The sequence below is a fragment of the Ananas comosus genome, linkage group 2, assembly GCF_001540865.1.
Source record: "Ananas comosus cultivar F153 linkage group 2, ASM154086v1, whole genome shotgun sequence".
NCBI lineage: Eukaryota > Viridiplantae > Streptophyta > Magnoliopsida > Poales > Bromeliaceae > Ananas > Ananas comosus.
Window position 1 is genome coordinate 541,770 of NC_033622.1, and position 27,639 is coordinate 569,408.

The following is a 27,639-nucleotide window of genomic DNA, read 5'->3' on the forward strand; positions in this document are numbered from 1 at the left end:
GGATACAAACCCGCGAAAAAATTTATTTTGCAGCGAATAGGCCGATATTGTAAAGGCGGTGAGCTCACCGGGGGGTTACCACAACGCGTAGTTAATGGCCCACATATTCAGACCCTAAACGGGCCCGAACCCGGCCTGGATCTGTCCGGCCCATAGCGGCAAAAATTCGGGCCGTGCCGGTCCGGGCCGAACCTGGGATGGCCTGGTTTTTTTTTTTTTTTCGGTTTTAAGTATTTTTATCTTTAAAAATCTAAAATAATAATTTTTAGCTACTAAAAAGGCTATTATAATTGAAAATTAAAAATTCCAAAAAATATTCGATGTATAAGTTTAAAAAATCTATAAATGTTTAAAAAATTATTTAGGAACTGAAAAAAAATTAAATTAAAAATTATCAGAATAAATTTAAAACTTTTTTATAAAATATTTGGATAGATCAAAACTGAAAAGTAGTTTTTTAAAAAAATATTGGCCTAAATCTGTAGGCCCAGCACGGCCAGATTATTTGGGCGGGCCGGGTCGGGCCGGGTCGGGCCCCAACCATTAATTCAGGCATTTAGGTTGGTTTTTTGTGTATTTATACTGGTCAGGATGGGTCATGTCGGGTCGGGTCGGGTCGGGTCGGGTCAAAGCAAAGGTCCGACCCGGAATATGGCCCAGCCCGTTTTACATCTCTATATATTTGGTGGTGAACAAACTCAAAAACTTAGAAACTAATTGATTTTTATTCAGTTGCTAATATATTTTTAAAATTTTTAGTACATACATATATATAATTTAAATCTTTTAGAAGATAATTTATCTACTATATTTTATTAGAAAATATATGATAACTTCATTTAAATTCACATGATAGTCGTAGGCAATAATTATATAGTTCTATTTTTTTTAATATATATCAAATTATGTTGGTATGTTTTTCATGAATCTAAAATTTAAGTATGTATTTTAAAATAAATTTATTATAATTTTACTTCATATTTAATTCAAAGATTGAAAATTAATTTTCATCCGCTTTAATTATTTTTTAACTATGAAGTCAAGTTTGATATCCAAAATAAAATTTTAATTTGATTTGATTTGATTCCATAACTAAAATATACGTTTATGAATCAAACTCGAAATTTAAATTTAGTTTCGAATTTTATTTTTTAAATTTAAATAGTTGTTGATTCGATAATCCTATTCTTAAAAATCATTCTATTTTTCAAGCCCGATTTGCTTTCGGTTAACTATATATATTTTAAAACTGTGTCTGGAATATTCGTTTATTTTATTCGGGTAATTATTTTAAATTATTTTATTCTTTTAAATTTTTAATTCTTTTTTAATAAATATAAATATATAAATTTATCGGGTTCGGGTCAAACGAAGCGCCCAATGCAGCGCCCATTCGCCCTTCAACAAGTGCGGTACGCTCACCGCCGAGTAATCGTGACCTCGAATATTTTTGACCCCAAACGCGCGAGAAAAATTATTTTCAATCGAATCGATCGACCTTGTAAAGGGGGTGAGCTCACCGGGAGTGACCAGACTCACACAGCTAATGCGGTAACCTTACCGCGTCGCGTCGTTATGTGGGCTTAGAAGGTAAATGATGAGCCCACTTGTTTTGGGCCGAAACGGGCCCAAACCCGGCCCGGCCCTTCTTTCGACCCTTATTTATTTATTTATTTATTTATTTATTTATTTATTAGGTTTTGAAATATTTTTATTTTTGAAATTATACCCAAAAGAAACCTAAATATTTGTTAAAAATATTTGTTACGTATATAAAAAAAGTTCACAATTTTTTTTTTCCTAGAAAATTTGAAATTTTAAATAATTATTTGGATAAGATAAAAGTTTGCTTGCCGAATTTTCTAAATCTTTTAAAAAATTGTTTGGGCAGAACGTAACAAAAGAGAAAATTATAAATTTAAAAATTATTTGAATGAAATTTTAAAAAAATTTTTAAAAAAAAATACTTGGAAATACATTTTAAAATTAAGGTCCCAAGAGAGAGCTGTACAGGCCCGGCCCAGATCCGTAGTGCCCTTAACGTTCTCCTCCTCCAAGTACAATGCGTCGTGCGGTAACTCTCACCGCCCAGTAAACTTTACCTCAATATTTTTTGGATGCGAACCCACGAAAATAAATATTTAGCGGCGCATGAAAGGGTGTTGTGGGCTGGGTAATCTCACCGGTGGTGACCAAACTCAATAGTAGCTACGCTCTCGTGTACTCCGCCTGGTGAGAGGAGAGAAATGGGCGGTATTTTCACCGTCTTTTCTCCTTACAATAAATCAATCAATAATGAGTTCTATTCAATAATAATTTTTTTTATTTATTCAAGTGCTGATATATTTTTAATATTTTACAAGCATATATATATATATATATATATATATATATATATATATATATATATATATAAAATTCAGGTACCATTTTACATCGTCCTACCAGATCGTTTTTATTTATATATTTATAGAGATTTCAAATCGATAATCGAAACCGTTGAAATTAATCTAGAATATTTGAAGTGTATATTTAGAAACTGAATTGCATAAATTTTAAAATTTATTTACATAGTGAATCAAAGGATCGCAAAATTGACCGTTTTTGACGGCTTGTATAAGCTGTTTGCTTGTTTAACGGTATAGAGCAATCCAAATCACTTGAATTTTTGATAGAAAATTTTTTTATACTATTCAGATAACGTCCGATCTTAAATTGAAAAAAAAATCTAACCTTTATTTTTAGAAGTCAGAAGGTTATTCGCTTTTGACCGTTCATTTTTCGACTCTTCGATGAAATTGATAATGATTTTTAAAAAATTATAAAATTACGTTTCTAAGTATTTTCAATACAATAGTATAGATTAATCTTAAAGGCGACAATTATCAATTTAGAGTTTCGATCATCCAGAATAACTTGATAAAACAAATTAAGAGAATATATATGTTCCTTAAGAAATGTCCGGCAGATGGTTGAATTCTAGAGAAGTTGAAGTTGTGTGGAGGACAAAATTGTCCTGTGGTGGGGAAAGATCAAATTGGGCTGGTCCATAGGCCGGCCCATGGGCTACATGGGCCTCTTGTTGGGCTGTGTATTGCAATATGGGCCCGCGTCCTCGCGAGCTCGCGTTGGTTCATGTAGATGTGCTGCTGTAGAAGATTGATGACCCCGACGCTCCCGTAGACCGGGTCTTGCACTCGCCAGTACGCCTCCGCCGACATTGCCTCCGCCGCTTGGGCCCGCTGATGCACTGGCAGTTGCTGCAATGTGGATCTTGCAAGTGTTCATATGAGCATGCATAGTAGATGTTTGCATGCATGCATGTCTATGCATGTTTATTAATTATATGCAAAGATGATTTCATGCAACCTCAAATCTGAGCCTTGATAATTAAAGGCTTCACCTACATTAATTACACCTTAGTTTTAGATTGTAAAAAAGAAAAAGAAAAATAAATTTGGCATTCGTCCATTTTATTGCCATTCTAAGTTCTAACCGTTATCTAAATAAATGCGTAATTTTATAGAAGGGGGCAAAATGATCTTTTTATTAGTTTTATTAGCAAAGCCCAAAGTGTAATATATGTAAAATTTTTGGGCTAAATCGTTTAAATGAAAAGTACCTGAATGAAGTCACAGTATTAGGATAGTTCTACAAGGTCTACAACTATACATACATTTTACTCAAATAATGTTTACATACATATATACATTGACTTACATGTTTGTGCTCAATTTTGTGCATGTGCGTATGGATGTTTTGTTTATATATTTATATGCATGCATGCGGGTGTACGTATGTATATGTGTATATGTACGTATACCTGAAGCGTCCGAGCTACATTACTAGCTCCAAAGATCTTGTGGACACAAGCGAATCTATGCGGCAAAGAAGCAGGAAAATAAGGGGAAAGTACACAATCTCGAGAGCATCTCTTCCGTAGATACTTGCACGCGGCGCATCTCCTTTGATTGGATTCATTAATAATAGGAGAGGGAGACGTATTATTGGAGTTATGGGAAGAAGTAGACATACTCAAAAGAACTAAATCTTGTAGAAGATCTAATGAAATCCTACAGAGAATTTAGAGAGGAAAAGAGATGGATTTGGTGATAGATTTTGAGGATCTTACGAGGATGTTTAATTAACCAACTATGAGATCTTAATGAATTATATAGGGAAAATATAGCTAGTGTGAGGTATGAAAGGAAGGGTCAACGGCTAGGAGAATTCAAATAATGGAGGTGAAAGGAAAGGAAAGAAGAGAATTGGTTTACTCTCCTTGCTTTCCTATTATTTCTTTTGTGACTGTTGAACTCTTTTAAGTATATATAGCAGCGATTTATACAACATAATTAATCTAAAAAACTTCTGAGGTAATTAATTGCTCCACTGACCTTTTCATTTTATCCAATTTTTGCAAGCAGATCCTACCATTATCTTTCTGCTAGACCTTCAATACTACTAACATATATAGGATCTAAAGCAAAAGCCACATAAGTCACTAGTGTTCTTCTACTTTACGCAATTACGTAATTTACGGCCATAAACAATTTGACCTTCTCCACTTTCGGTAAAACAAACATGTCGTACATAAAGAAACTTAACATCATAGGCCAAGACGCCGTAATTGCAAAAACAAACCAATTTCCAATGGCAGATCAAGCAATTAGGCTCTGATATGAGCCAGAGAAAATAGATTTACCATGACCTTGAAGTCGAATTTCATTCATGTCACAAGAACATTACTTGCCGCTCTCTTAGCTGCAACATAAGTCACAAATAACACAAAAAAATTGATTAAACAATCAAACCAAAACAGCAGGTGACTTTTAAAAAACTTTCTTATTAAAAGTAACAAACAATATCCTGACCGAATTTTACGTAAATCATACAACACGAAAAAAAAAAGAAGAAGATTGTTCCGATTATACCAGGGATTGATTTTGCTTCTCGCTCATCAAGTTACTTAAAGTAGAGTTTGTGTACTAATATCCCAGTATTTCCGGCTTGCCGTTGCACGTTTTACTTTAGTGCCTGAACCTTCACGTATGTTACGTTATTGACCAAAATTGTAAAAACAAATAAAATTTATAACTGCTTGAAGAAAATTGAAATGAGTAAGTCCTTAATTAATGTGAAGGTCTAAAGGGAATAAAGAGTTTTAAAAAGGCCAATTTGCAAAAAAAATCTACTAGTTTTGGGCTTTTGCAAAACCGAGCCACCTTTTTCGTTTTTGCAGATTCGGTCCGGTTTTTCAGCAAACTGACCAAAATACCCTTATTACTTTTTCTCTCTCCTCTTTCTCTCTCCTCTTCTTTTCTCTCGTTTATTTTTTTTTCTCCCGCCGAAGAAAGCAACGGAGGCAGAGGCGGACCCTCATGCTCTCGCCCTCGCCCTTGCCCTCACCCGCGCACCCCCCACCTTCCTCGATTCCGACCTCACCGAGGCCGTGTTGCGATTCTTTTTTTTNCGTCTCCGATAATGACGCCTTTCTCGCCCTTCTCCGCCCTTCTTGTCCTCTCCCTCTCCCTCCCCCTCTGTCGCCTCCGACGACGACGCTTTTTCACCGACGCCGACACTGTGGAGGTCACTGCGGCATTGCAGCCTCGGAACGGGAGGTCCTTAGCGGCCTCGTCGCTGACACCGTGGCCGTTGGCAGAGAGGGGTGACAAAAAAAATTATAGAAGAAGAAAGAAAAAAAATAAAGAAAAAAAATAGAGAAAAAAAATTATAGAAAAAGAAAGATGAAGATAAAATTGCACAGTTAAAAAAAAATTATACTATTTTTAAAAAATGTTGTACTATTATTGATATAAATTGTACTACTTAAGATGTAAACTGCAGTTTTAAGATGAAAATTACAATCTTAAACAAAAATTACACTCTTGGAGAGATATTTACACTATTTCTCTTCTTGCACTGTTTCAAATGTAAACTGCATACATTAAGATAAAAGTTACACTCTTTAAATGAAGTTACACTCTTTGAGAGATATTTATACGATTTTTTCTTTTGTTACACTCTTTCAGATGTAAATTGCACCCCTTTAAGAGATATTTATACTGTTTCTCCTCTTGTTGTACTATTTCTTCTCTTAGTACAATGATTTTTCTTTTAAATTGCACCATTTAAGAGGAGAAACAGTGTAACAAGAGGAGAAATAGTGCAACAAGAGGAGAAACAGTGCAACAAAAAAAGAAACAGTATAAATATCTCTTAAAGGGATGCAGTTTACATTTCAAAGAGTGTAAGAAAAAGAGAAGCAATATAAATATCTCTGAAAGAGTGCAAATTTCGTTTAAAGAGTGCAACTTTTATCTTAATGGATGTAGTTTACATTTGAAAGAGTGCAATAAGAGGAGAAACAGTTTAAATCTCTCCCAAAGAATGTAATTTTTGTTTAAAAAGTGTAATTTTTATCTTAAAGTTATAGTTTACATCTTAATAGTGCAACGTTCTTTTAAAACAGTGCAATTTTATTTTAACGGTGCAATTTCATCCTTATCTTTCTTTTTTTATAATTTTTTATCTTTATTTTTTTTCTTACTTCTTCTATATTTTTTTTGTCATCCGTCTCTGCTAGCGCTGACGATAACGCCGCTAAGAACTGCTCCGAGGCTGCAGCGCCGCAGCGACCTCCATGGTGTCGGCATCGGCGAAGATACGTCGTCGTCGAAGGCGACAGAAGAGGAGGGAGAGGGAGAGGACGAGAAGGACGGGGAAGGGCGAGAGAGGCGTCGTCGTCGGAGATGGTGAAGGAGAGTCGGAGAGGAAAAAAAAAAAAAGAATTACGGCGCGACATCGGTGGGGTCGGAGGTGAGGAAGGTGGGAGTGCGCGGGTGAGGGCGAGGGCGAGAGCGAGGGCGAGGGCGAAAGCATAAGGGTGAGATGAGAGACGAGCCGTTTCCGCTTCCGCCTCTGCCTTCGCTGCCTCTTCGGCAAGAGAAAAAAAAAATGAGCGAGAGTAGAGAGAAAGAGGAGAGAGAAAAAATAATAAAGGTATTTTGGTCAGACGGCTGAAAAAGCGGACCGAATCTGCAAAAACAAAAAAAGGTGGCCCAATTTTGCAAAAGCCCAAAACTAGTGAATTTTTTATGCAAATTGGCCTTTTAAAAATGTGTGCGGAATTTTTATTTTATTCGGGTAATTATTTTAAATTATTTTATTCCTCAAATTTTTTGAATCCTTTTTTTATAAATATAAATAAATATATAAAATTTATCAGGTTCGGATCGAACGGAGCGCCCAATGCAGCGCCCATTCGCCCTTCAACCCGTGCGGCAACTGGGTTACGACATCACGGGTAAAATGGGCCCACATTTTCCGGGCCTAAATGGGCCCGAACCTGGCCCGGACCGGGCCATTCCAACACGGCTAAAACGGGCTGGGCCGCTCTATTGGGCCGGACGTTGGCACGATGTGGAGTGTAGAATTCGACCCGAATAGACCCGGCCCAAATAATCGGGCCGCCCTGAGCCTACAGATTTAGGCCCATATTTTTCAAAAAACTACTTTTCACTTTTAAACTATCCGAATATTCTTTAAAAAAATTTAAATTTTATTCAGATAATTTTTAATTTTAATTTCCTTTTTTCTGTTCTTTGAAATAATTTTTAAATATTTTTAAGTTTTTTAGACTTATATTCGAATAATTTTTACAATTCTTAATTTTAATTATTTTCATCTATAATAGCCCTTTTATTAGTTAAAAATTATTTATAATTTTTTAAAAAGATTTTTAAAGATAAATAATACTCAAAACCTAGAAAAAATAGCAGGAGAGCCCAGGAAATTTTAGGCCGTTATAGGCCGGGCCGGGTCGGGTACGGGCCCGTTTAGGGCCCGAAAATGTGGCCCATCATCATATAATTCAGGTCCAATAACCCCAGATGCGCTCACCGCCTTGGCAATATCGAGCGATTCCCTGCAAAAATTTTTTTTTTTTTGGTTGGTGTAAAAAAAATGCACGGTCACGATTACTCGGCGGTGAGCGTACCGCATGAGTTGAAGGGCGAGTTGGGCCCTGCATTTACCGAATAAATTTATATTTACATATATATATATATATATATACATATATATATATATATATATATATATATATATATATATATATATATATAAAGGGATAAAAATATATAAGGAATAAAAATTTTAAATAATTATCCGAATAAAATAAATAAATATTCCATACACATTAATAAGTAGTTAACCAAAATTAAATCGGATTTGAAAAATAGAATGGTTTAGAAAATTCAATAATTATTTAAAATTTAAATTTTGAGTTTGATACATATATATACATATAAATTCAAACGTAAATTTTAGTTATGGAATCAAATCAAAATTTTAAATTTTGGTGTATACAGAAAAATAAAATTGCATATTATGAAACGCAAATAAAAATATTTGCAGTTTAACTAAATTGAAAATATACTTAGAAGCAAACCAAATTTATAATAAATTAATTAAAAAAATCATGCCATCAAAAGCCATCGAAAATTTTAAATTTAAAATCCAAATTTAGAATTCATTTTAACTTAAAATTTTAATTTTATTTACTTTAGTTTGCAAATGCGACATGTATCGCATGTGCACTATAACTAACATATATATATATATATATACACACACTAGTTATAGTTCATGTGCGATGAACGTCATATTAAATTAACTTGAATTTAAATCTATATATATATATATTCAAAAAATTATGATAAAATTTATTTTTTTTAAAAAAAATTATCGACTATATTTCATTAGAAAATATATGTCATATCCTAATTTTAAATTACATAATTGTTGCGAAAAATAAATTATGTAGTTCTACATTTTTTTGTAATATATATAGAATTATTTTGCTATGTTTTTCGAATTCAGATGAATCCAAAATTTAAGTATGTGTTATAAAATAAAAGTATCAAAATTTTAATTCACATTTAATTCAAAAATTAAAACTTAATTTTCGTCCACCTTAATTAGTTTTTTAATTGTTAATTCAAATTTGATATCCAAAATAAAATTTAATTCATAATTTAAACTCAAATTTTGGCTTTATTTTAAAATCCATAAATTCAATTTTAGATTATATATGGTTAATTTTTAAATATATATTTGGTATTAAATTCAAATTTGATTGTTAGTTTGTAATTAATAAAAGGTTACTATAACAACTAAATACGAGTGGATAGTATTGAGGTAATATAAAAGTATTCACTTAAAAAGAAAAAAAATATGGATTGATATATAGACATATTTAACAAAAAAAAAAGGTCATCTGTTAGAGATAAAAAAAAGAGGAATTTAAAACTTGTTTAGTTAAGTTATTTGTTTTGCATAATAAAAAAGAGAAATCAAAATTTTTTTTTTGCCAAAAAAAATAGGTCTGTCGAAAGATCCAAATTCAACATATGTATAGATAGATATAGATATTTTATTCTATAGCATATTTAAATCTATTATAATATATTATTTTTATAGTTTTGTATATTTATGGTATTTATGTATTTACACAATCATAACTTGTTTGTTGGGCCCATCTTGCGCTTGGTGTTTTAATTAATTGATTAAGATTTTATTTGGGATTACGGAAAGAGCCCGTTACATACACGGATACACCAAAGAAGTGCGATAAAAAAAGCATTATATTTATTATAATTATAATAAAAAAATATCACGTTGTACAAATCGCGACAATTCAGTTACTTTTTTTACTCATTTTTGCTCAATAGCACTAAATAACCATAAATACCAGGTGGACCTTGATTGTTCATTGTACTACATATCCAATAGTGTACAAACTATTCATGATGTAGTACACATAACTTTGAAAATACTGAAGTGTCTGTGTCAATGTTTAGATGTATTATTTAGTGATAAAATTATTTCTGAGCTGTTCGACGTTACACGCATATTGACTATTCAAACGGTGCATTATTTTTAATTCCAGAATATTACATGCACTTTTAGCCCTTGTTTGGTTGGGAATTAAGAAGTGGAATAACTCCTTAACTCCATACTTGTTCCCAAACACCAACTAAATGGGGTGGGATTAGCAAACCTCACCCCAGATGGGCTATTCCGGAATAGCCCATTTGGGGTGGGGTGGCTAACCCCACCCCACTCCACTACTCCAACCAAACAAAACACTACTTTACCCACTATCATTCTTATCCCCCCTATTTCAACCAAATACTATTTTTCACTATGACTAACTCCAACTCCCAACCAAATACAAAAATACTCTAACCTCACCTTAACCTTGAACTTAACTCTATCCCTAGAATAACTAGTTTTTTCTTAACCCCGAACCAAACGGTAGCTTAAAGTTGGGTCAATTGCATATAGATCATCGCAAATATAGTAAATTGCAGATATATTTCTATAAAGTTCGACTTTCATAAGTTATTTTTGCAAAAGCTCTAATATTTTCAAATATGTCCCTATCGTTAGAATCCATTAGAAAAGTTTAGTTAACCATAGGTTAAATATTTTACCCGAATTAATTTTTGATATTTTGACCCCTTTTATATTATACTTTTATAGCTTTGAAGGAACATATTTGTGATGGCAAGATTAAAAATATAAATAATTTTCTAATGGCTCTCTAACGATAACAAAGTATAAGGACATATCTGAAGACATTCAGACTTTTACAGGAATAACTTATGAAAGTTAAACTTTACGTAAATATATTTGTAAATTACTATGTGTGCGGGGATCTGTATGCAATTAACCCTAATAACTTAAGTGCACATAGTGATCCCTCTAAAGGTATAATACTCCCAATTAATTAATTAATTAATGCATTATTTGTTCTCCCCCCACCAGTTCCAGAAAAGATCTGAACCACAGCTGGCAATGTCCCACAAGGGGATGCCACAAACCAAACTAAGAATGTTTCCAACCACTTTTTTAATTTCTCTCATGTAGTATATATTGTTCTTATTAATTTCTCTCATGTAGTATATATTGTTCTTATTAATTTCTCTCATGCAGTATATATTGTTCTTACTATCCAATAGAGAAAAGGTGACAGCAATAGGAAACTAAAACTCTCTTGGATTGGTGTGTACATTGACTAAGGTGGATTGTGATGTTTGTGGCCATTAGTGGGGGGGTATTCTAATAATACAAGTGGGTGGTGGGCTCATCTTGAAAAAGACCACCATTATTATCTATGGGCCCCTAAGAAAGACTACATGCTCCAACCATTGCCCATCTTGGACTTTAAACCAGGGGTAAAAGAGTAAAAAAAAAAAAATTATGGGTAAACTTCAAATACCCCATGTGGTTTCGCATTTTCTTACTTTAGTATCCAGTGGTTTAAAGTGTGTTAAGTTAGTATCCACACGTTTCATTTTTATCTTTTCGTCAGCATTTTCGTTAATGTTTCGTTAAATTATATACAAAAAACTTCAGATACTCCATCTAGGTTGATCAAATATTCACTTTTATACCCTTTAGTTTTAACTTTGTCACTAATTTAACGAAAAAAAATAGTAAAATCGATAATAAAAAGATAAAAATGAAACCACAACACTAAATTGATACACCTTAAACCACATGGTACTAAAGTGAGAAAGTGTGAAACCACAAGAGTGGTATTTGAAGCTAGTTTTCCCAAAAATTATTAATTATGTTAAATTATGAAAAAAAAATACAACCATGTTTTTTCTCACATCTGAACTCGAAATTTTTTTATAGCTCTAAGACGTAGAACTCAATTACATAGAAAGAGATTAAATGAATGATATCTTACTATGACTCCATGTTAAATTATGAGAAATAATCGTTTTTTTTCAAAAGCTTAAATAGTTAGATAATATAAGTTTTGATCTCTTAGAACATTAGTGCAATTTATGGATTGTGATCCAGATTTTAGAAAGTTAGTTTAAAGTACTATCTAAAGTACCTAATCATTTAACTTCAATCAACTGCTAAGCGCGCCGTTATGTTAATTTCATTGGCAATCATATGAAAATCAACTAACTCGAAAGCATGCAATATTACTTAAGTATCTGAAATATTATGTAATTACAAAATTTAAGAGAAACTAACATAATTAAAAGCTTTGTTAATTGTTGATTCAAACAATTAAGAAGTTCATATATTCTAGTTTTTATTCGGCTAATATTCAAAATGATCTCTTTTGTTTAAAAAAAAAAACAGAGAAATAAAAATGGTTTATGTTAGTTTCTCTCATATATTCTAGTTTTTATTCGGCTAATATTCAAAATGATCTCTTTTGTTTAAAAAAAAAAACAGAGAAATAAAAATGGTTTATGTTTAATTATCTGCTGAAAAATTTATGTAAATATAGCAATGCACATTGATTAATATAATTTTAAGCTAGGTTTCATTTTTGTGTACATTGATAGGTATATATGGTCTATTGCACCAAGTCTAGAGTACAAGTAATATATATCTAAAAGAGTTACACAAATGTATATTTAATTATACATGATCAACAAAGGAAACCCCACCTTTTTTTAAAAAAAAAAAAACAAAGAAGAGGAAACATGACTCAAAAGCCAATTTTCCTTTTTAAATAAGCAGATCAGTGGATCTCATTTGATGTTCTTAAAAGTGCTTTCCCTATTATTTTATACAATTATTTTTGGGTAAAAGTTCTTAATAAACAAAAGTGGCTAAGTGTGATTTGATATCCTTTCTTAATTAACCTTCAAATTTGTCTTATCATTGGTCTAATATTTTATGCAACAGAATATAATTAATTCTATTACAATCTTATATAAATTATGGTAAATGTTTAGAATTCAAGTTTGTTTTTGCGACAAATAGTTTAAAAGTGTAAAACTAATGCAATAGAGAAAATCACCAATTATGATTATTAATAATGTTAAAATTATAGTGAGTTTAATTTCTATTATATTGTAGCAATCATTAAATATTTATTAATCTTGCGAATGCGTTATCCAAATAAATACATCTGATACTTTAGATGATTAAGAAAACCTCTAAAAGGCTTTCAAATTTTCTCTTATTACACCACCATAACAAAGTATTAGAAGGCGCAAAAAAAAATTAAAAATAAAGATGCACTTTAATTTTGTTTAGGTAAAAATATATAAAATTTATCTTGACCCAGCCTCCCAAAATTTTAATTTTACTATCCAACTTTTCAACTTATTTGATTTGAGTTTGTCGACAACACTTTAACTTTAAAATTTAAGTTCATTATTTGGCGTAAAAATTATATAAAACTTAATAACTAAATCTGTAAAAATAAATGATACATTTAAATTTTAAAATTAAAAAATAGTCGACTAACTCAAATTAAATAAATTAAAATATTAGGCAATAAAATTATTTTAAAAAGTAAATAATAAAATTAAAATATATTTTAATTATAAGATAAGAAACACTATGCCCCCACCTTATGGCTCGCCAATGTTGGTACGTCATGGATGCTTGTTATCCCGATTTATTAAGACATAATAATTGGTAGACCCCGCGGGGGCAATTCGGTCAATTTGCCTACAATACTTCTCATTTCTATCACTTCTCTGTCGCCCTCTTAAAAACAAAAAATTCTAGAATGCAACAGATATATTGGTGACGTGGCGTAACAAATTAATTAAATATCTTCTTTTAGAAGTATATGTCCCATCATGATTATAAAAAATAATTTTGTTATATTTTTGTTTGAAAAGAAGAAATATAATTGACTTGTTATTGATGACGTGGTGCAAGTGTGACAGTGTAGAATTCCTCCTTAAAAACACAGTTAGATTCGTGGCTTCATAATTCAAAAATATAAAGCGTATCATTATTTGATAATATATATATTTTATTTGATGATTTATCAATTTTTTTTTATTTGGCTTCAGGGGATATAACTCTATGATCATTTTTTGGTTGAATACTTAGCATTTTTTCAAATTTTATATGCAAGAACTACTTGCTTATATAACCTGAGATCTATCGAGATGTTCGAAAGTCGTAGATGAATTCAAAATATTTATGAAAGTTTGAGTGAGTGCGGTATTATAAGTTAAAGATTTGACTTGTATAAGTATGAGATGTGAGAAGAGCAGACTTTATGTACGATCATCTGCTAATTTTGGCTCTGTGGTTGTAGGACGTGAAGATGAGATTGGTTGAATAGTATGATCTAATAGGTAGAAATAATCAAAAAAGTAGATTTAACGGTCAAAAACTTATGAGTATAAAGAGGACTATACTTATAAGAGTATAGTAGCCGAATTCTTTCTCTCTCTATATATTATTATTATTATTATTTTCGCTCTCTATGTTTTTTTATTCTATCATGCCTCTTTTCTCGTCTTCTGCCGTAGCAGCTATTCTATGTATTCTCCCTCCCCATCGTATTCAGATACTGCGGTATTTTCATCGCCGTCCACAATCACGCATTTTGCCGCAATTTCATATCCATAATTTATGCCATATCCGAACAAGTGTGGGTAAAGGTATGGGCAATCGAGATAGACATTAACATGGGCGCGGTGGAGGAGACGGAGAAGGAAGAGAAAGCGAAAAGAAAAAAGGAGAAAAAAGATAAGGAGAAGGAGAATGAGGAAAAAGCAAAAGAAAAAAGAGAGAATAAAAAGGCGCAAAGAGGAGGAAGACGACCCTAGAAGAGAAAAACGAACGAAAAAAAAATAAAAAATATTTTAATTAATTTATTTAAAATTTTGATCGAATCTCTAAAATTGAAAAAGTTAACTTATTTTATTTTCATAAAATATAAAATCCGTTGTAATTTTAATGCCAAAAGGTCTTTTAAAAAAACTAACCTTGCATTAAAACGCAATGGTGAAAGATGCATGTGATTGACAATTAGGTGATGTGAGAGCTCATAACTAAATAGTATCAGTGAGATGGAAAATTGATGTGATTGACTATACATAATATTTGTTCATTTATTTATTTTAAAAAATAATTTTAATAAAAAAATAATAATATAAAGCAAAAAAATAAATCTCAAATATATATAAATTTTCAAATCTTCTGTTACTTGCGTTAAAAATAATTTACAATTAATTGACTATTGATAAAAAACTATAAAACCTTTGGCACTAATTATTAATTCCAAAACATGAACAATTATAAAGAAAACAATCAATTTATTTAAAAAATATATTTGCAATATTTACGGGTATCGATTATAATTTGGTACAATCCGATTCGATCTTTTATCATTATAAATATAACTCAACTCACTATGACCTTTCGCTGCGAATGCGATATAATTTATGTATCATGCACAACGCTGGTGAACGATTCAAACTATAATCTTTTAGATTCTAAACTATAATAGTGACCGTCGAAAGAATTAAAGTTTAAGAACCACATTGAAAATAATTTGTAGCTAATAAAGCGGGCCAATCTAATCTATAGCCAACCACTATTAAAGTGCTACTTTTCCAAAAATACCCCTCCAGTTCTCCAAAATTCACTCCCTACCCTCCCCAGCTCCCTCCTCTATTTAAACACCTCAATTCCTCGCCACACTGAGAAGAGAAGAGAAGAGAAAAAAAGAGAGTAAAAAATAACAAATTTTCTAAAAAAAGTCAAAAGACCGCAGAATAATAGATAATAGATAATAAATAATAGATAAAAAAAAATGAGCCTTTTAGATCAACTATGGGACGACACTGTTGCAGGGCCTCGGCCGGAGTCCGGCCTTGGGAAGCTCCGCAAATACGCCTCCTTCTCCCCTTCCTCCTCCTCCCCCTCGTCCTCTGTCGTAGTCACGTCAGCTAATGCAGCTGTTTTCGCGCCGAATATTACGCGAAGCATCACCGTAATTCGCACGCCGCCCTCCTCCGCCGCCTCGTCCCCGCGCGGCGCTTCCGTCCCCTCCTCCCCGGCCGCCGCCCCGGAGTCCCCCTTTGCATGTGAGATCCCTTGTTCGTATATCTCGCCCTCTTTTCTTCTAGAAGCTTCCAGGAGCTTCCGTAAATCTTCCGGAAGGTTCCGGAATGTTCCGGAAGGTTTGGATTTTAGATCTGATATTGTGTTTGGTTAATTTTTTCTTTTTTTTTTCCTTTTGTGCTGCGCAGCGCCGACGCCGAGAGGGAGTTGGAAGAGCCTGCGGAGGAAACCGACGACGCCGACGACGGCGGCGGAGGGAGCCGAGAAGGTGGGGCCCAGGAGCCCCAACGTCTACGATTGGTCCGTTTCTTCATATATATATATATATATATATATATACTTATAATTATCATTACTATCATTATTGTTCTCCAAGAAGAGACCCCCTCACCTATATCTCATGATTTTCTGAAACTTTTAATTTTTTTTAAAAAAGTAATTTTTAGTCAAAGAAATTCACAATTTTATTAAATTTATGGTTGATGGTATCAAATTTAAAGAATTTAGTTGCTTTTTAATAAATAAAACTAGACAAATCAACGATTAATAATTAATTTTATTAAATTTGATAAAATTTCTGCTTGCTTACATAAAAAAAATTTAATTATAAAAAACTATAAGTTGAGGGAATCTTAATAAAAAAAAAAAGAAAAAAAAACTCAAGAGGCTATTTGGGAAAAGCCGTAGTTGAGGTGGTCTCTAAAATGTTCATGCATTAAATCCTAGTTTTTTTTTTTTTTTTTTGACTATACCTATTTTATGAAATGATTCCTCAATTAATGTTTAATTTGCAAGTTGTACTTTTATATTATTTTTTTTAAAAAAATCACCAATTAGAATAAGCACAATTGGACTAATTCTTTATTCCTTTATTCGGTTTTGTAGGATGGTGATTAGTTCATTGGACAGGTGAGACAAGTAGAAGAGGAATAATGAAACACAAGAGGGGGCCAAAAAAGAATAAAATAATTATAAAAAAAAAGAGATATGGTTCTCTTTCATGTGTCATGTAGATGGTGGTGTTCATATTTATGGATCATTAAAAGTGATTTAGATTTTTGTAGTAATTAATAATGCGATTATCATTCGAGGTAGAAGGAGAGATCAGCATCGAGATGAATCTGAGGATCAAATGATATTATATAAAGATTTTAAATCTCTACTTTATTTTCTCCCCTCTTCTTGTGTTGTTGATTCGCTGTTTAATGTTTCGTCTATGTATTTTGATTCGACGTATGTTAAGAGCAAAGTGTCTTCTTAATGTTGGATTTCGTTACGTAGATGATACAGGATGAGCAGTTACATGATTTATACTTCCTCTCACTTATTTCGAAAATGTTCAAGCGAGAAAAATGGATCATTCGAAACTCAATTATTCGACTATAATTTATCCAACATATATATTTATTATAACTTGAAATTATTCGATAATTCAAGTTCGCGCTAAAAGTTACTGTTATACGATGCATCAAACCCCGCATGCACATTTCTAAACCATCCAATTCACTTCCAATAAAAAAAAAAAACTTTTCGAATCCAAAATATGCTGCAATATTTAATGCTTGTATATATATATTCATTAAATTGAAGTATGAAAAGTAATGAATAATGATACCAATAAATCAAAGTAATCATACGCTGTTAAATATAAAAATGTTTAAACATCATTCTTTAACAGCTTAAGTTTTTAGAGTACAACGGTTGTTTCACATACGCTAACCCAACCTATGTAGCATGTTCGGTCCAATCCACTAATTAAATCAAAGCCCGAAACCCGACCCGAAGACTTTTATCGGCCCAAGACTTAGCCCAACAAAAATAAGGCCCAAACTGGGATTTGCAGAGTAAACCAGTTGACTGAGTTAGTTGGAGCCTGTTTTTTGCGCGTAGGGATACAAACGGGGCGGATCCGGGGGCAAAACGAATCCCCCACCTCACGTCTTGTTATATTAGGGGGTCTTTCGAAGCGGACTAGGGTAAACTTTAAATGCCACACCTATGGTTTCGCATTTTCTCACTTTACTACCCTATAGTTTAAAGCATATTGCTTTAGTATCCTATGATTTTATTTTTTTTTTTCTTTCCGTCGGCAATTCCATTAATTCTCTGTTAAATCATATATAAAAAAGTTCAGATACTTCACCTATGATTTATCGAATATTCACTTTAGTACCATGTGGTTTACCGAATTTTCACTTTAGTAGTTTGTGGTTTTAATTTTATCACTGTTTTAACAGAAAAATTAATGAAGGGAATAATGAAAAAGAAAAACAAAATCATGGGATACTAAAATGATACATTTTGACCACAGGATATTAAAGTGAGAAAACATAAAATTATAGGAGTGGTATTTAAATTTTTTTTTCTTATTTTTATTATGTTTTTGCACTCCCTTTGTTAAGAACAGGTTTGGATAGAAGCGGCTTTATTTTCTTGGCAGATTGGAGCGGCATTGGAATGATATAATTTTTTTGGAACAATTGCTTATATACTTCTAAAAAATTTCTGACTTTTTGATTTATCCTTTTTAGAAGGCTAATATTGAAAATACTTTTTTTACATTCCAACCTATTTCAAATATACTTCTAGAGTTAAATTCTGTTAATGAATTATTAGCAATAGCTGTTATCGGTATAAAATTACTATTTTACTCTTTCAAATTACCCTTCCACCATTATCGACTTTTTTTATTTGCCTTAAGTTAAGGGTACAAAAAGTATTTTAATTTTTGGTCTTTTCAAGTATACCCTTTTACCATCACCAATATTTCTTATTTGCCATTTTTTTTAAACTCTAGTAGAAATTTAACTCATATTTAACTCAAATTAACTTAGCGAGTAATAACTATGAGTATTTTGGAATAACGGAGGAACATACGAAATGTATATTGGAAAGAAAAAAAAAAAAAATATTTTTGAAGTTTTGAAAGGTTTATAGTTAATTATTCCTATTTTTTTTTTTTATTATTTTGGGACCTACTTGTGGCGATATTCAGGGCGGATTCTGGCGAGAGTCCCATCAACCCGGATCCATTTACCCATTAAATCAACCCGGATCCATTTACCCGGATTCAGGGCAAAAGTAGGGTTCGGCGGGGCTCGTTCCGACTCTCCTCTCTTGCTCTCTCTCACTCCCGATTTGTTTTCCCCCAAATTTGTTATTCGAAAATTAACTAGGGTTGTGGTTTCGATCACTCCCGAACACTATTTAGGGTTTCGCTTTAGAATTTACCCATTAAATCACTTGTATTATTGGAATTTGGAAATCTACTGTTGTTCGATCATGTTCTCGAGAATCTCGCGACTTGGGGTGCGGATTTTGAACGAGGCAAGAGTTGGTAAGCTTTATAAATTAGTTCATATGAGTCGTCGTTTACTTTTTTCTTTTTTTTTTTTTTTTTTCCTTCAAATTTTCGTTGTTGCGCGATCTATGAAGTATGAACTACGTGAATCCGAAACTCTATAAGATTTTTATCTTCGTTGTATTTTAAAAGTGAAACATTTTGGGAGTAGTTCTAAAATTGAGTTCAATATGCAGGAGATAAGTGGAAATGTATTACTCATATTACTCTCATTTAGAGTCAAGCAAAAGATGTGAAATTACTCGAGTTTGCTGTGATTAAAGATTAAAACTTTAGATTACTAAGAGTTATTTGGCTAAAGGATGTGATTGAGGATTAAGTTAGATTAGTAAGTGTTACTTGATTTGAAACCGCTACCACTCTTCATAACTTTGTTGTCATTTTGGAACTTCATTTTGCCCTGCGCTAAATTGGTTTGTGTTGGATGCAAAAATGATTTAAGTTGTAAAGTTAGCTATTTGGTTTTTCTCGAAGGTGCCATTGATCGACTAAATTCTAGCTCAATTTACTTTCCAATTGATCTTTACATGTCGTAGATCCTCATTAGTTCATAAAATCAAAAATTAATTTAGACTTAGTTCTGTTCCTTATAACCGAACTACTCAATGGCTCTTATCAAACAAGATGCTTGGAGTAAAATTATTTTTATTTTTCCTTTACTTTTTATTCTCTTTTGCTGCAATATGCTTGAAATTGGCTGCTTTATAGTTTTGACACTACTTAATGCTTTTTGCAGGTCAGTATCCTGTAACTAACAGAGGCTATTGCAGAGACCATGTCTGCCGTTTGTTTAACACTGTGGTTAGTTCCCTGTTACTTACANCTTTTGCAGATTCTACTTGTTCATCGTATGCGCTGCCGTGTCTTATCCCTTTGTGATTACTCAAGCTTGTTAGCTACCATAAGTTTCGGTGAATTTGTTGTTTATAACTTTTTTAATTCATTGCCATTCAACTTCTATTAGTTTAAGAATTGGCCATTAGATATGCTACTCTGCTGTTTCTTGATATCCTTATTTCAAAAAAGAGTTGAATCATAATGTTTAATCACAATGGTATGTGGTTTTCAGAGGAATCTTCCCTTCTCTACAACGACAAATGAGAAAGCGCACACCGAAGGAAGTGAACCAAAAGACAAGTAAGATTTTTTGTTTTGTTTTTTGTTTACACGTAAGTGATCTTAGGATGTTGCTCTCTTATGCTTGATTTAAGTTTCATAGGATGCATTTTCATAAAATGAGTAGTTCAATGCTGCGACACATTGTAATTGTTCACGCGGAGTCTAGATATAGCTTGTGTATCCTTCTGTTTTGTCCACTGTTGCTGCTCTCGGTCATTGTGCTTATTAGCATCATATAATGAACCATTTTAAATGTTCATTTACTTTTCCCAGTTTTTGCACTAGGAAGTCAGTTTGCTTTAGTCTGTGTTTCAGTATTTGGACTATGTATGCGTCACATAGTTTTAATTCCATATTTTTCTTTCAGAAGGAATTCCATATTTTTCTTTTATAATTTTAAGTTCCATCAAATAGTTGCTTTGATGTGTGCATGCATATGTGTTTGTGTGTGATGGTTCATTTTTATCTACATTGAAGTTTTCTGACGTTGGACATTAATATCCAAGCCCCACAGTTTTGATGCTTATTCAATCTTGTAAACGTGAAGTTCGTTTTTTTGATTGCCTTTGCTCACGGCTTGCAAAGGTCATTGACTTCTGCTACAACCCTTTGATTCCTTGATCCAACCTATGTTATCTTATCAACAATCTCTTATGCACTTTATCAAAGCTGATATGCCATCCTTCTTTTTTCCAAAAAAATAAAAATAAAAATAAAAATAAAAATAAAAATCCCTACTGGTGGTTCTTCTATACTTTGAGAATAATCATTGGCCACCAAGCGGAAGAACGTTATCATTGCATTGGTTTCTTGTGAATGTTACAGGATATCTGTGACATTTGTCGATAAGGATGGTGAGGAAACACAAATTAAAGTTCCTATTGGAATGTCAATGTTAGAAGCTGCTCATGAGAATGACATAGAACTTGAAGGTTTCTATAATTGCTTATATTGGTTTTGCTGCTTCTCTCTTATGGTTTCACTTTTCCTTCCTCTGCTCGTGATTCTGACTTGTCATTAATAAGTTCTGTCTATTTTGTCGAGTTGTAATTGCAGGAGCATGTGAGGGCTCACTTGCGTGTTCTACATGCCATATAATTATTACGGTATGTTATGGCTACTCTTTTTTTTTTAAAAAAGTTTCTTATAATTTGAGAACCCTGAGGCATGGCTGAAACGCAAATTTCTTCCAGGATGTTGCATACTACAACAAGTTAGAAGACCCTACAGATGAGGAAAATGATATGCTGGACCTCGCATTTGGGCTTAGCGAGACGTATACATTTTTGTATATCTATTTATGAAGCTTCGATATATTTTTATTCAATTTAAAAGCATTTTTCACACATCATTGCAGGTCTCGCCTTGGCTGTCAAATTATTGCAAAGCCTGAACTTGATGGCATACGCTTAGCATTACCAGTAGCCACCAGAAACTTTGCTGTTGATGGGTATGTACCGAAACCACATTGAATAAGATGCCATAGTATCTGAGCCAAAAAATTGCTTCCTCGCTCAATTTTGTAGCATGTGATAAGTCGTTGTTTTTTGCCCCCTGTTCCCTCCAAATTGTTACCATTCAAATCAACTTAGTATGTTGTATAATTTTTTTTATTTATTGAGAGATCCACAGGAGAAAATTTTGTTTTTACTTCAATTTCACTTGATTGGTGTAACGGGATCTATTTTCTCTTAATAAACTTTTAAAGTTTTGTTTATCTCTGTCATTTTGCTTTGACATACGTATTAGTTATTGTCTTATTGACAGGTCTTTTCCTCAGTCTGATGACACTATATATCAGCCTAGTATATCAACTCCCTCGATTGTGGCATCTAGCTTGTATGACCTTAGGTGAATCTATGAAAATGGTTCAAGATCATTTTCAATCAGGCAATAATTTCTCTGTAGTAGTTTCAATTGCGCCTCTTCACATGATATGGACCTGTTGACACCTATTAGGCTAATATTCGCTTCATGAAGATACCATCCCCATACCATTTTCTGTACATATATAACTTAGGCCTATGGAAGCTATAGAGGTGGTGAGGTATGGCTGTAGGGGAACCAATTGATTGAGCTTATTGTCCAAGGTTAACTGGAGGGCAGGTTGTGTTTGGCTTGATTAGGGATAACAGTACACTTAATCAAGATAAACTCAAATTATGTCTATAATGAATTTTTGTTGGAATAATACAAATGTAGATGATTATGAGATAGTTTTAAGCTATATTATTGAGACGAGACAGAAAATGTCACTTTGAAGAGGTGAAAGGAGATGATGGAGGCATACTTGAGAATCCGAGATATGACGTGCAATAATGGGTTTCTCAAGCCCTCCTATGTGGATCAAGTTGGTCCTATTGATATAGAGTCTGTTCAATGAAACTAATGTGCTGCTTACAGAAAAGTATTCTTCCCCTACCTACATCTAAACGACGAAAGAGCCTTACCAGATAAATAATCCAGCATAACTATATTTGGAACTGCTATTCAAAATCTTAGGGAATTGGTACTTCATTTCTGCTTAATGCGAACAACTCAAACCCTGCAACATACTATAGAATTTAGGTGGGGTCATGGTGAGAGGCCAACATCAAGGTACAAAGCATTTTCATTAATGTGAATTCTTGGGAAGTTCGGCTTCTTTTCACTATTTGTTTGGAGGCCTTTACTTGTTCTTCTAGGACAGGAGGTAATCAGATATTGCATTCAGGAGTCATTGAAAGCTGACTGAAACCACATTAACCTCCAGAGGTTCCAATTTGTGCTTATTGAAGTCGAGCTTGATTAAGCCTAACTATTCTCTAGCTTCTCTTGGATTTGATGTTAAGACTGTTTGAACTTTTGGAGTCAGCTTGTCTAAATTTTGGCTAAGCTTAATCATAACCTAGGGGGGAGCCGAGCTTGAGTTGTTTGTGAGCCGCTTGCTTCAACTGCCAGTCCTAGCAAAAATGCATAAACTATCCAAGAGTGTCTGTTAGACCATCACTTCAGGTCTAAATCATTATGTATTTATACTTGGTCAACCAAAATTTGTATTTATATGCTAAAATGTTCTTACTAATCCTAGCTCATGCATGTATATATACCGTGCTAAAAGCCAATTTTCCTGCATTTTTTCTAGATTCTTCCTTTCAAACCTTGGATTCATAACTATAATTTACTTACGTATCTAATAGGATGGATTTTTTTTTTTAATATAGTTGGAATCATAGAGATCTGATCCCTGATTTGGCTCTGGTAGCTTTTCATTATATTAAGAGTTGCATGCCTAGATAGACAAATTTTCATATTTGAGCGAGATATAACACCTTACATAAAAAGGACCTGAAAGGTGCAGAAGTGATATTTTGCTTTCTTCGGAAGCTAGCTTGGTAACATAGAAAATTTCTATAAATGTTTTCATAAACATTTGGTGAATATGGATCATCATTATCGAACATCATCACCAACTATGATTTATGATGGGTTTTCCATTACTTAACATTCAAGAAGTACAGCAGCTCCATGTGAACCCTCTGTTTATTTGGATTATCCTTATTTCATGTATCAAACAAAGTTTCACATCGAACTTATGCTAAATTGTTACTTAGCTTCGGGTTGCTAGCCATCTAATATTGTCATCGAACTTGTGCTAGATTGTTGCTTAGCTTTGAGTCATTTGCTTATTCACATTATAGTGTTGCTAAATTGTTGTTTAGCTTTGGCTTGTTTTGTCATCTATATACATGCAGCTAATGCTTTTCTAGCTGGTGATGATCTAGCTTCACCTACCAGCACAAGTCACTTTTTAAGATGGTAACTCTTTGTGCCATTAGTTGCATGGCTTCTTCCTGTGTTAAAATTTCCTTTTTTTTTTCTAGAGATAAATGGTTGCATTGTCAAGTTCAGATGTTGAGTGATGTTTATACATTTCGCCTCAGTGCATGTTTTGATGTGTTTAAATAATAATTTAGGTTATTTTGAAGAAAAGTAGCTTAGTAAATTGCTAAATTCCTGTCGTTTCAAGTCTGACGTCGATTCAGAAATATGCTGGCATCTATTCTTTTCTGAAAGTAAATGAAACGGAGACATGAGCTTCTTTTTCACGATTTGTTGAGTTGAAAACCTCAGAGGAAAAAGTTTTTCACAATGAGTTTATCCTCTCTTCTATCATTTTGAAACAGTTGGAATCAGGTTTGTGATGAGTTGTTATAATAGTATGCCTCTTGTATGGAATACCCTGTTTCAAAAACAGTACTTAATAACAAGTGATGTCAAACGCCCCCGAATAACCAGTTTCCCTAGATTTTATTTATTTAATTTTTTACTCTTTACATGTTTAGCCATAGTTTTATATCTCCATGAACTACTCCCTCCTGACTTACTGTGATCACAATCTATTAATACTTACTTTAAACAAGGTTGATGTCCAACTTTGGGGTCACAAATCGGATCTGTCGTCATACATTTTGTTCTTGCTTGTCGTAACTTTAAAATGAAAGATTATTTTTCTTTTCACATGTTTCGAAATGATGAATCGTTGCAGAATAAAAAATAAATAAATAATAGAAATGAAAACAACTGCACACGTTCACTAACTCCAACAGTGTCACATATCAATCCCTTTATCTCTTTTTGTTCCTTTCATGTTTAATTCTGCTTAAATGAGAATATTTCGCTTTTAACTTTTCTATTTGGATCATTTTCTTCTTTTGCCTTCCATTTGTTTTTGAGTGACGAATTGATTGCTTTCAATTTTATGATTTGGACTGATGACCAAACTAATCTTTAGAGCTCTTGCTGTGTTTGGTATCTGTAGGCAAACTACTTAGCTTTTTTTTTAATATTTTTGCTGGAACAAACATACTCTCACCCAGTGATTGCTTTTACCTACATATATAGACCACCACTCAATTCTCCACAATCCATATTGGAGCATTGTCTTTACTGCTTCACCTACTCATGCCACCACTCTTCTATCTTTTTTTTAGGAGCTAAGAGTTAACCATTGCCCATCACTTTAGCCTATTAAACATTTGCACATACAAAATGAGAGAGGTGTCTACTTCTAAAAATGAAGTGTTGGGTAATTGATGAGGCCATTAATATTGGTCATATCTTTCTTTGTTGTTGTTTATTGAGTAGAAAACCTAAGATGATGTGGGAGTAGATTTTGAGAGATGATGTTTACCTACTCTCTGAAAGTAACAGATAAGTTCAGCTAACCAACTCCTGATGTCATGAAAGATGTTCAATTCTAAATTCTCTGGCTAAGTAGAGCCAAGAATGTTTGGCCACAACTCTCTAGTGCTTTTGATATCTATCTCTGTTTTTCATTCGATCGAACCGTTGCTTCGGAAACTCTGTGGTCCACTTTATGTTCACTGCTCTATCTGAAATGCTAGCTCATGTTTGAAACTCTAGCAAGAACTAGTCTTAGTAGTGCAACACTTGTAGTTCACTCAAGTGCCATTAAAGAGTGTATATATTCATAAGTAGAGTTATGCTTGCACATAAGAAGCTTAAAAAGAGTTTGTGAGCATAACATTACTAGTTATCTTGTAGGAGTTAGTGACAGGAAAAAGGATCGAAATCAATGCTTTTGCCTTACAAGGCAATTTTCATTGATTGGTGATAATAATAAGCACCTTATTATGGTATTATCATAACTAACAAAAGTACAACCATGCATAGATAGATAGATTGTAAGAGAGCCTACGTTTATAATTATGTTATTCCATTTCTCAAGCAAAGCTCCACATCTTAAAAGAGTAAGCTACACATAATATGAAATATTGAAATATCGATCTACAGCTTGAAACTTATCATCATGTGCTCCTAATCTTAATTAACTTAATGTTTGAGATTAATTTTAAGTTTGTGTTATGAACACAAACCTTTACCATGTAGTTTCTTTGTCCAATCCATCTTTTTAGTTAGGAAAGGGTTTTTCTCACATGTTCTAGAGGAAGACAAAAAGAGCTCGTGGGATGAGCCTTTCCAATTCGCTACCGAGTCTCATAAACAAAAACGTAGAACACAATCATTTTCTAATCGTCACAAGCTATAATTGAAAGCAAAAGCAAAAGCTTTATTAGCTTTATTACTGCATGGGAGTAAGCACAACCCCAACCCCTTCACAACTACTTGGATTGTGGCTTCATAAAGCAGTAGTAGTAATAAATAAATAAATAAATATATAAATATATTTAATCTAGAAGGTTTTGCTCTAATGAGGCACACCCAAATAGTCTCCAACAAATAGGTGACGAGTGTGATGGAGACTAAGAACACTTTGTTTAATTTGTTGCTTAGCCAAGTAGTCTTTGTTATTTATGTTTAGCTTCTTGGAGTTGTGTGAACTTCAAAAAAAGAAAGAAAGAAAGAAAAAAAGATAGTCATTAGTTAAAAGAGTAAATTTTGATATTGATTTATTAGAATTTGATCAGATTCAATAAATTTGATCTGTCTCTAACATAGATGACTCCGTTAGTATTGTTTTTTTTTTTTTTTTTTTGAGAGAGAAAGATAGCATACTACCCGCTTTATTTATTTCATTTAGAAATAAACTTAGCTCAGTATGTGAATCAACTAGGATTCAAACTTGGGTCTCGGGTACCAACCACCAAGCCTTTTTGCCACTTGCGTTAGGGACGGTCAGTTAGTATTGCTATTTCTGTTTTCGAGAGGAGTTTTCTGATGGTGGAATTTTGTAATGAAATTAATAATGCTATGTCTATCATATATTGACATGTCATCATGGAATTAATAATGAACATTAAGATAAATTTTTTTATCCCTGAAATAACTTGCTATTCTGGGATAGTCAAGAATAAAAATAAAATTCTGTTTGATTTGTAATGCTGATATTTTTGGGGATAATTAAAATTGTATCTGGTTAATTTTATGAAATAGTAGAGAATAGTGAAAAAAATGGTTGTTTGAATTTGATATAAAATATAGTTTAATAAAAATAATTTTTATAAAAATAATTTATAAAAATATTTAAATATAAATAATAACATATTATAATATATAACATATTATATTATTATAATATAGTTTTAATTTAATTTATAATTTTAATAAAGTTTGAAATTAAACCTTAGAATAGTACTATTCCGTCAAAATGGTAGAATAGTAAATCTCAAACTATTCTGAATAGCCGGAAATAGCAAGATTTGATCGGGATAAAATATTCCGGCGAAAAAGTATCCAGTTTGGCGGAATAGCAGGGATAATTTTGTTATTCCCACTTTATTTCCGAATCAAATGGGGCAGAATAATTAAGCTTTTATCCTGCCACATATTTT

At 32.6% G+C, this 27,639-nt stretch overlaps 3 protein-coding genes across 4 annotated transcripts; 2 read left to right on the top strand and 1 right to left on the bottom strand.

Moving 5' to 3' along the window:
- LOC109706805 (LOB domain-containing protein 24-like) lies at window positions 3,033-4,033 on the bottom strand. The gene is made up of 2 exons (XM_020227804.1): window positions 3,824-4,033; window positions 3,033-3,260 (listed from the first exon to the last, which is right to left on the bottom strand). Exons 1-2 carry the CDS (start codon window positions 4,031-4,033, stop codon window positions 3,033-3,035), a joined length of 438 nt encoding a protein of 145 aa, XP_020083393.1.
- LOC109706721 (dormancy-associated protein homolog 3-like) lies at window positions 15,504-17,125 on the top strand. 2 transcript variants are annotated; one of them, XM_020227693.1, is made up of 3 exons: window positions 15,504-15,899; window positions 16,053-16,164; window positions 16,750-17,125. In XM_020227693.1, exons 1-3 carry the CDS (start codon window positions 15,614-15,616, stop codon window positions 16,775-16,777), a joined length of 426 nt encoding a protein of 141 aa, XP_020083282.1. In that variant the 5' UTR covers window positions 15,504-15,613; the 3' UTR covers window positions 16,778-17,125. The 2 variants fall into 2 exon arrangements, with proteins under 2 accessions (XP_020083282.1, XP_020083283.1); XM_020227694.1 differs by having other exon boundaries at window positions 15,507-15,887.
- Window positions 18,794-22,024, top strand: LOC109706720 (adrenodoxin-like protein 2, mitochondrial). The gene is made up of 7 exons (XM_020227692.1): window positions 18,794-19,201; window positions 19,962-20,026; window positions 20,295-20,362; window positions 21,170-21,276; window positions 21,401-21,450; window positions 21,538-21,620; window positions 21,702-22,024. Exons 1-7 carry the CDS (start codon window positions 19,147-19,149, stop codon window positions 21,814-21,816), a joined length of 543 nt encoding a protein of 180 aa, XP_020083281.1. The 5' UTR covers window positions 18,794-19,146; the 3' UTR covers window positions 21,817-22,024.

Bases quoted from the DNA above. Each gene is read 5' to 3' on its own strand.
- LOC109706805 (XM_020227804.1), bottom strand. From the start codon at position 4,033: ATGTCTACTTCTTCCCATAACTCCAATAATACGTCTCCCTCTCCTATT. The intron at 3,261-3,823 runs GTATACGTACAT...TCCACATTGCAG, and splicing joins ATGTAGCTCGGACGCTTCAG to CAACTGCCAGTGCATCAGCG.
- LOC109706721 (XM_020227693.1), top strand. From the start codon at position 15,614: ATGAGCCTTTTAGATCAACTATGGGACGACACTGTTGCAGGGCCTCGG. The intron at 15,900-16,052 runs GTTCGTATATCT...TGTGCTGCGCAG, and splicing joins CTTTGCATGTGAGATCCCTT to CGCCGACGCCGAGAGGGAGT. The intron at 16,165-16,749 runs GTCCGTTTCTTC...TCGGTTTTGTAG, and splicing joins AGCCCCAACGTCTACGATTG to GATGGTGATTAGTTCATTGG.
- LOC109706720 (XM_020227692.1), top strand. From the start codon at position 19,147: ATGTTCTCGAGAATCTCGCGACTTGGGGTGCGGATTTTGAACGAGGCA. The intron at 19,202-19,961 runs GTAAGCTTTATA...TGCTTTTTGCAG, and splicing joins TTTGAACGAGGCAAGAGTTG to GTCAGTATCCTGTAACTAAC. The intron at 20,027-20,294 runs GTTAGTTCCCTG...TGTGGTTTTCAG, and splicing joins GCCGTTTGTTTAACACTGTG to AGGAATCTTCCCTTCTCTAC.